Source organism: Thunnus albacares, chromosome 5 (genome assembly GCF_914725855.1).
Source record: "Thunnus albacares chromosome 5, fThuAlb1.1, whole genome shotgun sequence".
In the NCBI taxonomy this organism is placed as follows: Eukaryota; Metazoa; Chordata; class Actinopteri; order Scombriformes; family Scombridae; genus Thunnus; species Thunnus albacares.
The window spans coordinates 16,815,765-16,832,009 of NC_058110.1; the positions used below are offsets into that span (position 1 = coordinate 16,815,765).

The 16,245-nt window shown below is 39.7% G+C and overlaps 1 protein-coding gene across 2 annotated transcripts; it reads right to left on the bottom strand.

The window, feature by feature from the left end:
- Nucleotides 1–348: 348 nt before the first annotated feature.
- Nucleotides 349–15,868, bottom strand: LOC122982671 (differentially expressed in FDCP 6 homolog). 2 transcript variants are annotated; one of them, XM_044352136.1, is made up of 12 exons: nucleotides 13,871–15,868; nucleotides 11,181–11,321; nucleotides 10,891–11,076; nucleotides 9,692–9,919; nucleotides 9,407–9,553; nucleotides 7,412–7,474; nucleotides 7,153–7,261; nucleotides 6,768–7,066; nucleotides 6,515–6,681; nucleotides 5,870–6,068; nucleotides 5,172–5,262; nucleotides 349–4,618 (listed from the first exon to the last, which is right to left on the bottom strand). In XM_044352136.1, the coding sequence occupies exons 1-12, from the start codon at nucleotides 13,964–13,966 to the stop codon at nucleotides 4,422–4,424; spliced, it is 1,923 nt and encodes a 640-aa protein (XP_044208071.1). In that variant the 5' UTR covers nucleotides 13,967–15,868; the 3' UTR covers nucleotides 349–4,421. The 2 variants fall into 2 exon arrangements, with proteins under 2 accessions (XP_044208071.1, XP_044208072.1); XM_044352137.1 differs by lacking the exon at nucleotides 7,412–7,474 and having other exon boundaries at nucleotides 13,871–15,864.
- Between the last annotated feature and the right edge of the window lie 377 nt (nucleotides 15,869–16,245).

A 16,245-nucleotide genomic window follows, 5' to 3' on the forward strand; every position in this document is an offset into this window, starting at 1 on the left:
ACATACATACATACATACATACATACATATATTTATATATATATTAGAACAGTGGCCTATGCAGCGCCTGGCACCAGTCTAGCAGACACAGAAGTCAAATGCCTACTGCCTACAGATAATCTGGTGCTACAACAGCACCTTGATCTTCTGCACCAGTTCTCCCAGACCTCGGCCTAGACAGTGAATCTAACCAAGATTTTTTTAAAAATTTAAAAAGATATTCCAAAAAAGACCCAGCTTCCAAAACTACAAATATAAATTCTTTCTAGATACCATTGCTCCAGATCAAAACTAGATAGATAGATAGATAGATAGATAGACAGACAGACAGACAGACAGACAGATAGATAGATAGATAGAAACTTTATTGATCCCAAAGGAAATTTAAGCATCCAGTCACTCAATACAATAAATACACACAATAATACACAGTAAAAGTTAGCCTGTAACAATAAAAATTAGCTTGAAAATGTGACTGCACTATATTCATGAACTAAAGACTTGAACTAAAAAGTCCTGTATACATGGAGACTGTTGATACAGTAGATTAATAATTTCACACTGCAAAAAGAAAAAAGTGCAATGACCGTAAGTAAAGTGACTAAACTGTAAATAAAGTGACTGACAGTAAATAAAGTGACTGACAGTGCATGACGTGACTATGACATTATTCAGGGTGATTATCATAGTAAGCACAAACAGAGGAGCAGAGCATCAGGCCCAGTACTGAACATCTCCCCTCCCCCATTGGGAGGAGTTGAGGAGCCTGAAGGCTCTGGGAGACAAAGGGTCTCCTAAGTCTGTCTGTTGAGCAAATCTGTGACAGCAACCTGCCACTGAACCTACTCCTCTGCTTCTTCGTGGTTTAATTCAGTGTCACTGTCATTGTCTATGATAGACGTCAGTTTGCAGAGGGTCCTTCTCTCTACGACCGTCACCAGAGAGTCCAGCTCCATACCAACCACAGAGCCGAGTCACTTGACCAGCTTGTCCAGCCGCACAGTGTCTCTCTTCTTAATGCTGCCTCCCCAGAACACCACAGCATAGAAGAGAAGACTGGCAGCCACGGACTGGTAAACATCTGCAGGAGTTTCTTACAGATGTTAAAGGACTCCAGCCTCCTCAGGAAACAGAGCCGGCTCTGCCCTTTCCTGTAAAGAATGTCTGTGTACTCTGACCAGTCGAGTTTGTCACCCAGCTTCAGCTCAAGATACTTACAGGTCCTGACCTCCTCCACATCAGCCCCCTCAATGGAGACTAGTTGCAAGAAGACCCCAGACCTACGAAAGTCCACCACCATCTCCTTGGTCTTGAATATATTCAACTGCAGCTGGTTTGGCTGGTACCATGCAACAAAGTGATCCACCAGACCCCTGTACTCCCACTCCGGTCCACCTATAACTATAACTAACTAACTATACCTACCTCAACCTAAACATCAGTGCCACACGTAACTTCAACATAGCTGTGAACAACCTGAGAGACCCGGCAAGAAGGACTATATATGCCATCAAAAAGAACATCAAGTTGGACACCTCAATTCAAATCTGGCTTAAAATATTGGCATCCATATAAAACATATTTCCCTCTATTGCTGCGAGGTCTTGGGTCCACTTGCCAACCAAGATTTTACAAAATGGGACAAACACCAAACTGAGACTCTGCACGCAGAATTCTGCAAATCCACTCTCGGCAGCCAACGGAAAACTAAAAAGATTCAATTCAATTCAAAAGAGAGCATTTAAATTTTATAATCATCTAAGAGAAAGTGACCCTGACACGCTCCGTAACAAAGCCTCACCTGCAGAGAGACCCTAGAGATAAGCCCCCTCAGCCAGCTGGTTCTGGGACTCTGTCCACAAACACAAGCAGAGCCCCCAGACACAAACCTCACCAGACTAAACCAAATTATTAGAAAACAAGAGCAAAACTATTTGACACATTGGAAAAAAAGTAACTAAAAACCAGAGCAGACTGGATTTCTGTTTTGCCCTAAACAGAAAATACTCAGTATATTACCTGACCACTGTGACCGATCCAAAACTTAAACTAGTCCAGACTCTATGTTAGCAATCATTCTCTCTAGAAAAGACAGACTGCACACGACAGGAAGCCGGCGGAAGCCCAGCTGCACGTTTTAACCACTTGCCAACTGCACCAGGACATATATTACCCACAGATAACAACCACACAATCTAGGCGAAATACAGCCATGTGCAAACACAGCAGCAAGATTTGTGGGCTGTTGTGATCATAAAAGGGCGTGTAATGGAAAACAACCACCATGAAGACTGTCAGTCACCTGTGTCCTCCTGCACCAACCGTTTACTGTGCTGATCTCTGTACGTAGACATACATACATACATGCAGAAAAAATATCTTTAAATACATTCATTTAAAAGAAGAAAAAATGTTGCAGTACTTATTTGTATTTATATTTTTCAACTGCAAGTTTACACGTTTTATTATTATTTGAAGTTATTCCTACTTATCTGTATATTTCTAACAGCAAAATCACAATTCCTCTGTTTATGTACATTTTTTGTTGTTTTTATTTCACATTTGCTTTTGCAATGTAAACATCTGTTTCCCATACCAGTAAAACCTCTTTGAATTAAATTGAATTGAGTTGAATAGATTGATGGATGGATAGATATCATACATCTGGGCCATGTAATATTCCAGTATATAAGTTTTGTAATTCTGTTAAAATACCATGAATAGCCATGAATATCTGTTCAAAATATGGTGCCAATCCATCAGGTAGTATCAGTAGTAGAGTAAAAACCTTTGACCTGCTGGACCAGAGTTGTTAGAATTTATCCTCTAGAGCACTTGAAAATCTGTCACACATTTCATGGCAGTCCATCAAAAAGCTGTCAAGATATTTCTCTCTGAACCACAAATGTTAACCTCATGATGTCACTCGAGGAAAGTCAGACGATCACCAAAGTCAGTTGGATTCATCATCTGGGGACAATGAATGAATGTACAAAATTTCACAGCAATCCATCAAATAGTTGTTGAGATATTTCTGTCTGAACCAAAATGGTGGACTGAAAAACAAACAGACATCACAAAACAGAGTCACGAGAGCAAGCAGCAGGAAACAAATAGGCTCTTTTTTGTGGTTAAAATGACCCATTTGTATGTAAACTACATGAAACTGTCTCCTGTTGATTAATAAAAGTCTGTTAATACTATACATTTTTAAAAATGTATTTATTGATTGACTGATTGATCCGTGCAACTGCTTGTTATTATAACTTTGAAATCTGCTTAATATTAATTATTGTAAAGGAGAGAGTCATGTTCTTTTCCCTTAAAATGATTAAAAGACCAAACCAAGGAAGTAATGCTTAGTAATGACATAAGACTTTTTTTTAACAAAACAGCTCTGGATGATAAAAAAAAATCAACCCAGCCGACATGTAGTTCGCTCCATTTGTCAGGTGATGTCTCTGTTCACTTGTATGAAGCTTCATCAGTGAGAGGCGTCGATTTAGTCAGTGATGACACATTTTAACACTGAGCAAATGAGGTAGACTCAAATTCAAACTAAGGAGGATGTGCTGCTTGTAAAATCAGCCGTGTGGGCTTCAGTTTGTTCCATTGCGTGGCCCCCGTAATCAACATGTCACAGTTGTTTTATAACTAATTTCATGTATTTATTTTAGCTCTTCGTTGTGTAATTGACATTTTATTGAAAGTGAAGATTACAATCTCAATGAATTGCATGTTCCACATAATCTAACACAATAAAAATGCAGGTAAAATTCTGGTTAAGGCATCAACTCACTCTTTTTATTTACAATTACGTTAACTGACGGTAGAAACAGGAAGTGTATGAGAGTTTCTTTCTCTCCGCCTCTCTGTCTCTCTTTCCTGTTGTTGTCAGGAGAAACTCTTTGACTGACTTTGCGGTAAACTCTTAATACTGAACCAACTTTTTACATCAAAAAGTCAAAACACCCCCCACCCCACCGAAAAATACATATATAAAAATTAACTATTATAAGTCTATATGACACATGAGCTTCCCTCACGTGTGTATGTATTAGCTTTTAAACATTACAACTACCTTTATACTTGCAGGATGTTACTTACAGCTCATTTTCTATACACTGAGGTATCATTTAAGTCCAGAACAGGCCTCACACAGACAGCAGTCAAAGCATTAGTTGAACAGTTAATACTGCAAATGCAGCTTCTCATTAAAATGTTTTAAAACTGTTGTTCTCAGTGAAATGAGGTCAGTAAATCCAACATTTAATGAACATGGTAGTACTGTAAATTCAGTTTTAGCTGTAGATGTCCCACTGTTGTTTCATACTGTTCACACCTTTCAGTTGTCACAGTCGTCTCTTGCCCTTCCTGTCAACACCTAAGAGAGGGACCAGGAGCCTCCGTGATTTGTATTTTTAGGGGATGTCCATGTCTCCGTTTGAGGCATGAGAGTGACGTTTCTCTAAATCACATCCAGCTCTGCTCTCAACATTTTCTTTGCTCTCCTCGTCCTGATCCTCTGATCCTGATCTCCTCCTGAGGCGCAGACCGGGGTCTCTCTGCGTCGGGATCTGGAAAGATGAGAAGGAGCTTCCCAACGATGGTCTTTTCTCTAGAAACGGGGGATGGTAACAACAAAATACCTCAGAAAATGAAGTGAAAGTTTACATAAGGCAAATTAAATCTGATTTGGGTCCATAACACAGTGGTTTGGACATGCGGATGCTGAAATAGAGAAGAAATCCAGTGGTAAAAAAATATATATATCAAATTTCAGGAAGTATATTTACAGAACAGGATATGAATTACAAGTACCATCTATTTTATGTCCTTAGTGAGAAAGAGAGAGTCTGCTGAATATTCACAAACAACCTCTGATCTAAGAGCATGAAGTCATCATGAAGTCTTTACTTGTTAAATGTCAATGTCTCACCACAGTGACAACATTCAACGGTGGAATTTCTTAACACCTCTCACATTCATAGTATGAGGTAACTTCTTTGTAATTTAAACACAGTAGTATGTTTAAGTGTCAGGCAGTAGGCCTTTTCCCACGCAGTCATCTAGACTTGTTATAACTGGAAAAGTACAGGTGTTACTAAATGACACTAACAATGGCTGACATCATTTATTGTACCAGCTCATCGTGCAGATGCAACACATACCGCCAGGTCCGATTGGTCGCATCAGTCTGTTCATCTGGACGTTCCAGTGTTTGACGTTGGTGCTCGCTTGGCGGAGTTTCCTCTGGGCAGCCTGTCACAGAAAAATTCATTAAAACTTCAAGCAATGAAGAAATAAACTACTGTAAGCATTGTAAACGAGTACAATTCATTTTAATGGTAGGAATACTTTTTAAGTAAAAGTTACAAAGTTCTGTCACTTCAAAGACAAAACACATATTGACAGTTATAATACAAGTACATGTACACTACTGACTCTTTTAAGGCTAAAGTAGCAGAGTAGAAAATAAAAAGCCCCCTTTCCTAATAGTGATACTATAATTATAGTGTTAAATGCATGGAATGAATCATAACCTTTAAAGGACGGTGAATTACATTTTTAAGTAAGTTTAAGAGAGTTTAGCAGAACAGGACGCTCAGTTGGATGTTACCTGTTTAAATAAAGGTTAACAACAATGAATAAATAAAATTGATTAAATAACCAACACTAGTATAGGCTTGAAAACAGACTTAACACCATGAACCTTACACCAAAAGAGCAGCTGATGCTGGCAGCTTCATGTTTTATTCAATAAATACAATAAAGACACAAGAGGCCGATAACTAGGATTCAGTGACATTAATTATTGTTTTCTTCTGTAACAGTAAAATCAGTGAGACTTTTGTGTTTTGGTTCTTACCACGACATCCTGGTCAACCCTGTGCCGGTTGGCGCGGACCTCCTCCAGCTGCCTCTGCGCCTCATCCAGGGACCGGGACTTGGACTCCATTTCCTGTTTCAGCTCCTGCTTCTCCCTTTCTGTCTTGAGGATGTACTCCTCCTGTTCCTCCTGCAGGGCCATCAGGGCCTTCATTTTCTCCTCCTCCTCTGCCAGTAACCTGGACACAACAGAGAAGATAAAAATAACATTTTTCTAAAGAAATGTACACAAAGCTTTTCAAAAATATCAGACAGCTGCATCATATTCCAGAGAAAGCAAAGATGCAAGGTGCTTGATGCAAGGTGTTTGTAGATTTGTGCGATCAGTTCATCAGAAGTTTTAACTTGACTGACTGAGGCTGAGGAAGCACACAAAGAGCGACATATTAGATCTGACTGATGGCAGCAGCGTTTAACAACTTCCTCTGTTGGCAGCTCAACTTCCTCGGGAACATAACGCAACATGAACGCCTTTCAACAGCTGAGCTTAATATCTGCTGTCAGCACAGAGAGGCACCTCCTAAATTACAGCTCATCTAACACTGCTTGCACGCTCTGAACCTCCTTATCGTACCGTGAAAGTGTCTCTAAGTCTCTAAACATGTGTTAACATATATCATTTTACCTTGCTTGATCGTAGCGGAAGGCCTCCTCATCCAGCCTGGCTTTGATCTCCTGCTGCAGTGCCTCCTCCAAACGCTTCTGCATCTCCTCCAGCTCATGGATCCTCTTCCTCTGCTTCTCTGCCTCCTCCTCTTTCAGAGCCATCTCTGCCTGCATGCTGACCCGAGCCTTGATACACACGGCAACAAGCAAACGAATGAACACTCACATCTTTCTGCTTCTTTTTTTTCTTTCTGCTTTGCCTCCATCCTCACCTCCTCAGCCTCACGAAGCTGGACCTCCAGGGCCTGCTGGAGTTGCTCGTGCTGCTGGCGCCTCCTCTGCTCGTCCTGCTCCAGGAGGGCCTGAGCCTGCTTCTGCGCCTCCTTCAGGAGCTCCAGCTCCGCCAGTTTACGCTCCCGTTCCTCCTGCAGGGCCCGCAGCCTTTGTAGCTCCTCCTCCTTGGACTGTTGTCTCTTCTCCCGCTGCTCCCGCTGTTCACGTCGCTTCAGCTTCAGATCTTTGTGGAGAGACGTTTTCCCCTCCACGTGCAGCCTGATAGCTGTCTGGATGGCTGTGGAGAGAGGAACGATGATGTTTTATGTCTTCATTAAGCTTTTAATCTATGATCAATACCAGTGAATGTGACCCTCCTCTGACCTGTAGTCCATTCTTGTCTCTGTTTGGTGTCTGAGGCACTCATCTCATAAGTCTTGGTGAGGGTTTTCAGACAAAACATGCACCTCTTCCCATCTCGGTCTGGCAGCACCTTTCCAACAAGAGAAACACTTGAATAAATAAATATCCCACCATGCATAATTTTTTTCTCTTTTTTTTTACATTTGTTGTTTAAAAATAAACAGTGGTGAGGAGAATAAAAAAAAAAAATAGAAAAATAGAAAAAGATCGGTCAACTCACTGGAAATAGGACGTTTTTGATCCATTTTGTACGACCAAACAATATCTGATCATCGCCTACTTCCTATAATAAAGCATGATTTTAGAATGATTGCTTGTTTTCCTTTGAGGTAACACATGGTTCAGTCTGTAGTGTTCTTGCTGAAAAAACATAACTTGACCACATTGCTGTTTGTCAGTTCTGTGTGGCATTGATGGGCTAATAATTGACTCGTGCTCATGTCAAAAGCCACCAAAACAGCCCAGGAACCAATCACTCTACTCTAACTTTAGTCTAACTCTACTGATGCTTCAGAAATGGTCTTTTAAGAGTTCATATTTTTATCTTGAGTTCAGGTCAGTTGCGTTCTGTAAGATTTGTCAGGAAATCTGATTGTGAATGTGAAACAAGGCAACTTTCAGATTTCATGTTGTGCTTTTTGTTTAATTTAAATTTTTTCTTTTCTACCCTTTTTGGATTGACACATGAATATGATGCTATGACTACTTGGGGATTGTATAAAGATTTTTGGGGTGTCTTTAGTGATTGAATGTTATCTTGTTTTATTGCAGCTCCCACCTTCACTTAATTCTGCATCTCAACATAAAGTAGAACAACATTAAAGTAAAATGTGAATGTGTCATATAAAGACACAGACACAGCTATCGGTTCAAAAATAAAGACTGACTGGTGTATTCAGTAAAAAACATTTTGCTATGTCTGCCATCATCTCATTGTCCTATTAGGGTCTAAAATGGAGTATATCATCTTAAATTCTTTGTGCACTTATAGTTATTAATGGAAAAATTAATTGTACCAATTCAATTGTGTTAAATTACATTAAAATGTTAAACTTAACATTACACCCTCCTCCCCAAACCAATAATTTTCTTACAGTCCCTTGTGACTCCTTCTAACTGGTTGCACATATCTACAGATTGTGAGCAACTTAAAGGGAAACTTTGGTATTTTTCAATGTGGACCCTATTTTCCCATCTTTTTGTGTCTAAGTGACTAATGGGGACAACAGATTGGTCCAGTATTGAGCAAGAGTGCTGCAGCTAGCAGCCATGAGAGTTGTTGTCAAAATCAGTTACATATTCAGCCATGACAGAGGTGGAGAGGAGTGCTGGGAGGAGTTTGTTGTGTTGGAGAACAGACAGCGTAGCTTAGTGTTACCTAAAAGACTTTCAATGTCATGGCTGAATATTTAGCTGATTTCGATATTTGATATTGATGTAACAACTCTAACAACAACTCTCGCGAGATTTCATGACAAGACTTCTCCTTGAGCGAGACTTGGTTAGACACAATAACAAACAGATTGGATCAAGTGAAAGGTAAAATAAAATGTTTTATTTCTGTGTATGGTCCTTTCCATAATGTTGTCAAACACTTATAAGAACAATCTGAGCCTGTCAGTAGCAAAAACAAGCACTTTTAGTGGATGTACATTAATGGGGCGCTATTGCCCCAAAGGAATACATTACAGCCTGTTTCACGGCTGCCTGCTGAAGCGCTCTCGCTCAATACTGGACCAACTTCAAAACTAGTTTTCCCTATTAGTCACCTAGACACAAAAAGATGGGAAAACAGAGTCCAGGTTGATAAGTACCAAAGTTTCCCTTTAAAATTGATTTTTTTTTGTCTCAAACTGTTATATTTGAATGTCCTGAAGAGGTAAAATTATCCTGTAATTCACAAGAAGAACAAAAGATGACGAAAGTCTAAAAAAAAAATCTATATCTGCTGCTGATCTTATGCCCCTTTCATATTTATATTGCAACACCTTGGGGGAAGTCCCCACCCTCCAGGTTGGGAGCTGCTGGCTTAAAAAAAAAAAATTTTTACTCAAGTGTACAAAAGAAAGCAAATGATTTATTTTAACTACTATGAACATCCAGTGTGTTTTCTTTTCTTTTCTGGACAAACTGATAAAAAGTACATTGTTATCAAAAATCAGAGCCACAGTGTTAAATGTTTAGCTTTGAAAGACGATCACCTCCAGCTGCTTACCTCCACACAGCAGTTCCCATCCAGAACTATGTTGCCCTGGCAATCCTTACGGTCCTCCCCGGTGTAGTAGGACAAGTTGCTCGGCCTTAAAGTGAACCAGCGTTCCTTCCAGTTTCTCCTCAGCTGGCCTTTTTTCCACAGATAACCCTGCATGCACCCCAACCAACACACACACACACACACACACACACACACACACACACACACACAAATACTGTCACCGACACAAAGCACAGCTTGTCAGACACCAAAACACAAATTTCTGGCGGTAAATCGGCCTCCTACCTCTTTGAGGACATCACCAACTATCTCCCTGTATACTTCCTCTATAGCCATGCTGATTATGCTCTTATCAATTCCTCTGGTTATCTTCCCTGAGTTCATCATCCCCAGAAAAACCCAAACAGTAATTCCGCTCTGCTGCACCAAGTCTTGGGAGAAGAAATCCTCTAATTCTACACAGTTGAACTCAATACTCATAGCCATACATATCTTCTTGAGAAGGTACTCCACCTAAAAGAGGAACAGAAACCAAAGGTCTTGAGAGTGAGAATTAACATGATTCGTCTGAATAATCTGTATGCAACTAAAATACAGTAATTACTTATTTTACTTAAATCAAGTACAAGTATTTTCAACTAAATGTTACTTTAATCTTAACTAACTAACTTTCCTCTGAGATTTTGTTTTCTTCACTTTTCACAGTAAACGGTTATTTGTCAGACAAGATCAGGAGTTTGTTTTTACTTTAAATGTGCACTTCATGTTGTAGCTTCCAGTTTTTTTCCATTTAACCCCCCCCTAGTAAATATTGTAACTTTTATTTATGTTCTTTCTTAATTAAACATGCTTTAGTAATAGTATTTACGACACCATGTGCTCATTACACAACAGATTTCTTTGAACAGAGGTCAGTGCGTGAAGTGCAAACCGAAATAAAACTGGATAATGTTTTCTTAAACTCAGCATGGTAGAAACTACTTAGCCCTTGAAATTTAGGGCTTTCTCTTGCCAGCGGCTGTGTAAAAAACACGACAGGAAACCAAAACGAGGGTTTGCAAGTGAGAAACAAGCCCACACTGCAGCATGAAGAGAGCACCGTGTTCCATGATGGCAAGAAACAAGGTTTCAGCGAGGTTGTGTTTAGTGGTTGTAAATGATCCAGCACCTTTTTTAGTTCAAAGATTGCTGACTACAGTCTTAGAATTGTGCTCAACAACAAGCACAGAATAACTTACATCCATGTGTCTAAATTTAGCAACAAGTGTCACTATCATCACACGCAGCCACGGCTAACTATGGTTTCAAGATGTGAAAAATTTTTTGCTTATATAATCCTACAATATTTAATGCTTTGAATAACAAGCAATACCTCATATCAGAAGTAAAGGCATTTTTTTAAGTGCCAGACATTAGCTCTGTTTTGAGATTGAAACTATAATGAGTGACTGAAGAGATTAAACATATACTATAGTTAGACTTACCTCGTCAGGGACCATAACCAAAGGGTACTTGTCCTCAGACAGAAAATTAAAAAGGCACCAAAGCCGAAAAGCATCTTTCTCAGGCAGAACAGTGCTGCTGTTTTTGTCTGTCTGGTAGTTTTTCTTTGCTGTAAGAGTCCAGCAGAGCTCGTCTACGTGTTCCTTAATGAAAGAACCCTCCACAACCTGCAACAACAAAATGCAGGAATTGAAACTAAAGAAAATATGACAGCATCTTTGATTATGTAACATTTAGTGAAGCAAAATGAGCACATTTATGGTTTTATCACCTTATCCAGGATATATTTGTTGAGGTAAGGCATATAACCCTGACTGGAGACTGGGCCATCATCATCATCCCTGAAGTGCTCCTCCAAAGCCACTGGGTCATGTGGGATACTCAAGACTGTGCACAGGTTGTGGGACAATACCTGAAAAATCACAATGTACAGGACAGAAATATTTTTTTAAAGAGGAAAACGTAAATAAACGTAAAAGTAAATATTTAGGACACAAAAAAATCAAGTTGCATGAATGTGGATGATACATTATTGCTAAAGCTACATTGCTGATGTATCTAGTGGATAGTTTAGTTTGTTTGCAAGGATAATGTTCAGTTTCTGCCAGAAAACGTGGGCCAAATAAATTGAGAAAAAAGTTTACGTTTGCGGAACTGAAAATTTGAATTTCTGCTGTACTGTTTCTAAAAATAATTTTATTCGCACATACAGTAGTGCGACACTGGGCAGCTGGAGGCAAAATACCGTTAGAAAAACTGCATGACACAACACAATGACAATGACATTGACATTTTCAAATTTTAAACTAAAAAAGAAAATTCAAGTTAATCAATCAGTGTAACTTCATTTGTACAGTTAGTGCAGCTTAAAGAGCTTTACAGGTGACTGACAAGCTAATAAGACATAATAAATAAGACAATATAAAGATAAAAAGTAAAATAATGGAAGACTTGGGGAGATGAGAAATAGAGAGAGACACTGTGTGTTTGAAATAAATGTGATAAAAGTGAAACAACATAAATAAAAAGGATATAATATTCATAAGACATGTTAAAAAGTCAGCAGATGATATTACTAAACTATTAGTAACATACAGGGGTGGATTTTACCATTAGGCAAGGTAGACGACCCCCAATTTAAAGGGCCCCAAACAGACAGCTGTAGATTTATTATGATGTTTAGATATGAAAAATTCTGAATTATGTTACTATTCTAACTCATTGTACCCAAAATAACTTTTAAAAGAAATATAAAAATAAAATATAACAAATAAAGTATGATGCATTCTTATTCATTAAACTATCCAGCATTATATAAACTAGTTAGAATTAAAAGCTTTACCGTGAACACAAGTTAAGTTCATTTAAGTACAACATGCTGATAATTCCTCTCTTTCACACTTCACTTTAAGTTAACATTTGAATGCAGAACTTTTACTGTGTGGTATTCATAGTTTTACTATTAATAGTAAACAGTTTTACTTCAGAAAAACAGTTTTGAGTACTTCTTCCTCCACTGCTAATATCAACATTCCTAGTTAGAGAGAAAGTAAAAAGTAAAGTAAGATGGCGTTTGCCTGGGGCCCCAAAATCATTAAATCCACCCCTCTTAACATATTCTGTGTCAGTGGTTCTCAAAGTGGGGTCCGTGTACCCCCAGGGGTCCTTGAGGAGGTTCCAGGAGGTCCCCAGCAAAAAGGGGAATAATTTGTTTTCACTATAACTCCATCAAAAAGTAACAAAATGACAGAATGTTTGACTATGTTGATCATGGGTTTCATACACTTTCTGTAATAAAACATCTAAAAGCCAAAATCTTCTTCAATTCTGGTTTGAGGTCTAATTTGCGTCAGTTTAGGGGTCCTTAACGTGAAAAAGTTTGAGAACCACTGTTCTATGTAATCAGTGCCTAGTGCTACAACTAGCAGTGCTACTGCTGTCAAAGAGGGATTTATTTAAGAAAACCAGGCTTTTACTTTTATCACTATAGATTTCTTCAACTGAGAGCGTGCAGCGTCTTAAGATATCTGATGCATGTTATCAGACCAGTCTCTGAGTGTTGAGCCATAACCACATCCTGTCTCTAGTCTCCAGCGAACTGAAACATCTGTCAGTTTTTGAGGCCACGGCATGCAAACTGCTTGCTTCTAAAGAAATGTGGTGCCTGTACACAGGCTGCATGCATGAGGGGGATAAGCCTGGTCATGAGGCTGACTCGACATGAGCCAGGAGTGGCGGGCAGCATATCGCAGGAACGTGGAGGTGGCTGGAATGGAGTCTGATCCACACCAAGACCAAGTGACATAACGATGAGATCAACAAAAATACAGTGGCCTTCATTGAAGCCCTGTGGCAAGAGACAACAATCCCCAACATGTTTCCACTTTGTCCTCGCTCTCACTGTAACAATGTTCTTTTGACATACACAGGCTCATGTTGTGAACATACTCTATTCAACAGGCTGCTCTCTGGTCAGGTCCAGTGCCAGAGGACCCTTTGCACTACAAGCTGGTACATCGAGGCCCAGTCTAATCACAGCTTGGAGATGAGGGCTCCCATTCATATACACACTGAGAGCAAACTGTGACTCCTGTGCTGTTGCCAGACAGAGGTGCATATTGTGCCCTCTTTCACTACTCGAAATATGGGGAACAAATTTGTTCCTTTTTGAACAGCATATTGTTAAAAAAGAAATAGTTTCACACAGGAAATATTGAGAATGATATCAGCTTTGAGCACACCCTTATTTCCTCAAGCACTGAATCATACATTACACAGACTCAACAACAAACTCATTTGTGACATTTTTGTTTGCTGAATGCTTCAAATATTTTCACCTCGTCTTCCACAGAGCAAACCCACGTGATGGAGTATGAATTGAGGTAGGAAATGAGGCAGTAGAGTGAGAAAAAGAGTGAATCTTAAAAGTCTCATCTTCCCAGTAGAGGACCCTCCACTCACCTTGAGCTGAGACTTGGACACCTTACCGCTCTTCTCCAGATCCAGGGCTGTGAAACCGTACCAGATGGACTTGAGCAGCTCAGACCGCAGGTCCATGTCTGCAGCAGTGTAACTTTCTGGTTTCCTCCTCTACGTCTCTTCTTCTTCTTCCCTCTGCTGTTGACACCGGGCCCTTGGGTGACAGGCAGACACCCACTCTGTGTTGCTGCTGTCAGGCAGGCATTTACCAGGCTGCTAGCAGTGACACCTGCTGGACGTCCACAGTCACCAAGCAGAGAGGGAGGGTCTGACTGCTGCACTGTTCTGATCCTGACGTATACTCCACTGAAACTGCTCTGTAAATGATCTTCTACTCACTATGGATTCAGATTCCACATTTGTGCTTCTTTTACTGGATCTCAGTGCAGCCTTTGACCCCATTAATCATTGTATACTATTAGACTAATTTGTAATTTTGGTGTCTCTGGCCTTGCCCTCTCTTGGCATTAGCCCTGCTTATCTGAAAGAACACAGTGTGTCTGCTATAATAATATTATATCTAAATTCTCTGATGTTAAATATGGAGTACCTCAGGGCTCAGTTCTTGGGCCTCTGCTTTTCTCTCTTTATATTTTGCCTCTTGGCCAAATTATACGTAGTCATGGAATAAATTTCCATTTCTACGTGGATGATACTCAGCTGTATGTGCCTATATGATCATACTGAAATTATTAAATTAGAGGCCTGCTTGGCTGCTGTGAAAAATTGGATGTCACTAAATTTCCTGCTTCTAAACCCAGATAAAACTGAGATGCTGGTCGTTGGCCCTACTAGACACAGACACCACTTTGAGCAAGTAACAGTAACGTTCGACATCTGTTTGATTTCACAAAGTAGCAGTCAAGAATCTTGGTGTTACGTTTGATCCCAGCCTCTCTTTTGATAAGCACATCAAAGAAATCACCAAGCCTTTTTCCACCTATGCAACATAGCTAAAATTCAGTCTTCCCTGTCCATGGCTGACGCAGAGACCCTAATACATTTGTTTCATTCAGACTTAATTACTGTGATGTCCAGTTTTCAGGCCTGCCACATGCTGGTACTAAAAGTCTCCAGATAGTTCAAAATAAATGCAGCTAGAATCTTAACTAAAACAAGAAAATGTGACCATATTACACCATTTCTAGCCTCCCTTCATTGGCTTCCTATCCATGTTAGATCAGACTTTAAGGTGCTTCTGCTGACTTATAAAATCCTAAATGGGCCTCATCATACCTGTCTGATCTCTTTAAACATCATATTCCATCTCAAGCTCTCCACTCTCAAAATGCAGGGCTCTTGTGTGTACCTAAAGTTAAAATGAAGTCAGCAGGCGGCAGGGCCTTTTCCTGTCAGGCCTGGTTCTTATGGAATAATCTCCCTGCTGACATCAGACAATCCAAGTCTATTGGGTCCTTTAAATCTAAACTTCTTTTTGCCTTAACCTTCAATTACTTGCCTTTAATTGAGTACTTCATGACCTTGTATTGCACGGCAGGTCGGTTTCTGTCGCAATAAATTACATTTTTTATAAGCGCTGTCCTGCTGATGAGATTATTGAGTCCGATAACCATTGCATCTCTCTAACCTTCTGTTTGTTTGTTCCACAAGCATCAAAGCTGTGTGTCCCTATCTCTTCTCTCCCTCTCTCTCTCCCTATTTTCTCATCCTGTCCTCTCTTGTCTCTCGGGCATCTCTTGGACCAGCACCCATCCTGGAACCGCTCTGTTTCCCTGGCTGTCAGTGCCATTTCCTGTGGTTTTGGATCTGACCTCCCTTCCTGTAGGAGTTCAGCCTCACCTCATGTGTCTCTCTCTGAATAATGTCTTCATTCTTCTCTATCTCCTGTGTGAATAATGTATTTTCTCATCTCTTCTCCTGTGTATGTGAATGATGTGATGTGAGTCTCCGCTGTGTGTATATGTAGTCTGTCCTCTTGCCAGGTCTCCATGTCACATTCTTCATATATATTATAAATCTGTTATAATTTTGTTATCCTGTTCAATGCTGTATTCTGTAATTTGTGCTCTGTTCTGTACACACAACATCTATTGCACATCTGTCCGTCCTGGGAGAGGGATCCCTCCTCTGTTGCTCTTCCTTAGGTTTTTTTCCTTTTTTCCCCTGTTAAAGGGGTTTTTTAAGGAGTTTTTCGAATAGACTAAGGTCAGGGGATGTTGTATTGTTGTACAGACTGCAAAGCCTCCTGTGATTTGTGATATTGGGCTATACAAATAAAATTGACTTGACTTGACTTTATTTAAGACATCTAAAAATAATGCTTGGAACAATAATGTGTGCCTGATAGGGTTTTCCACCAAAAAAGTATAATTACCACTTTAAAATCCTTAAAAACA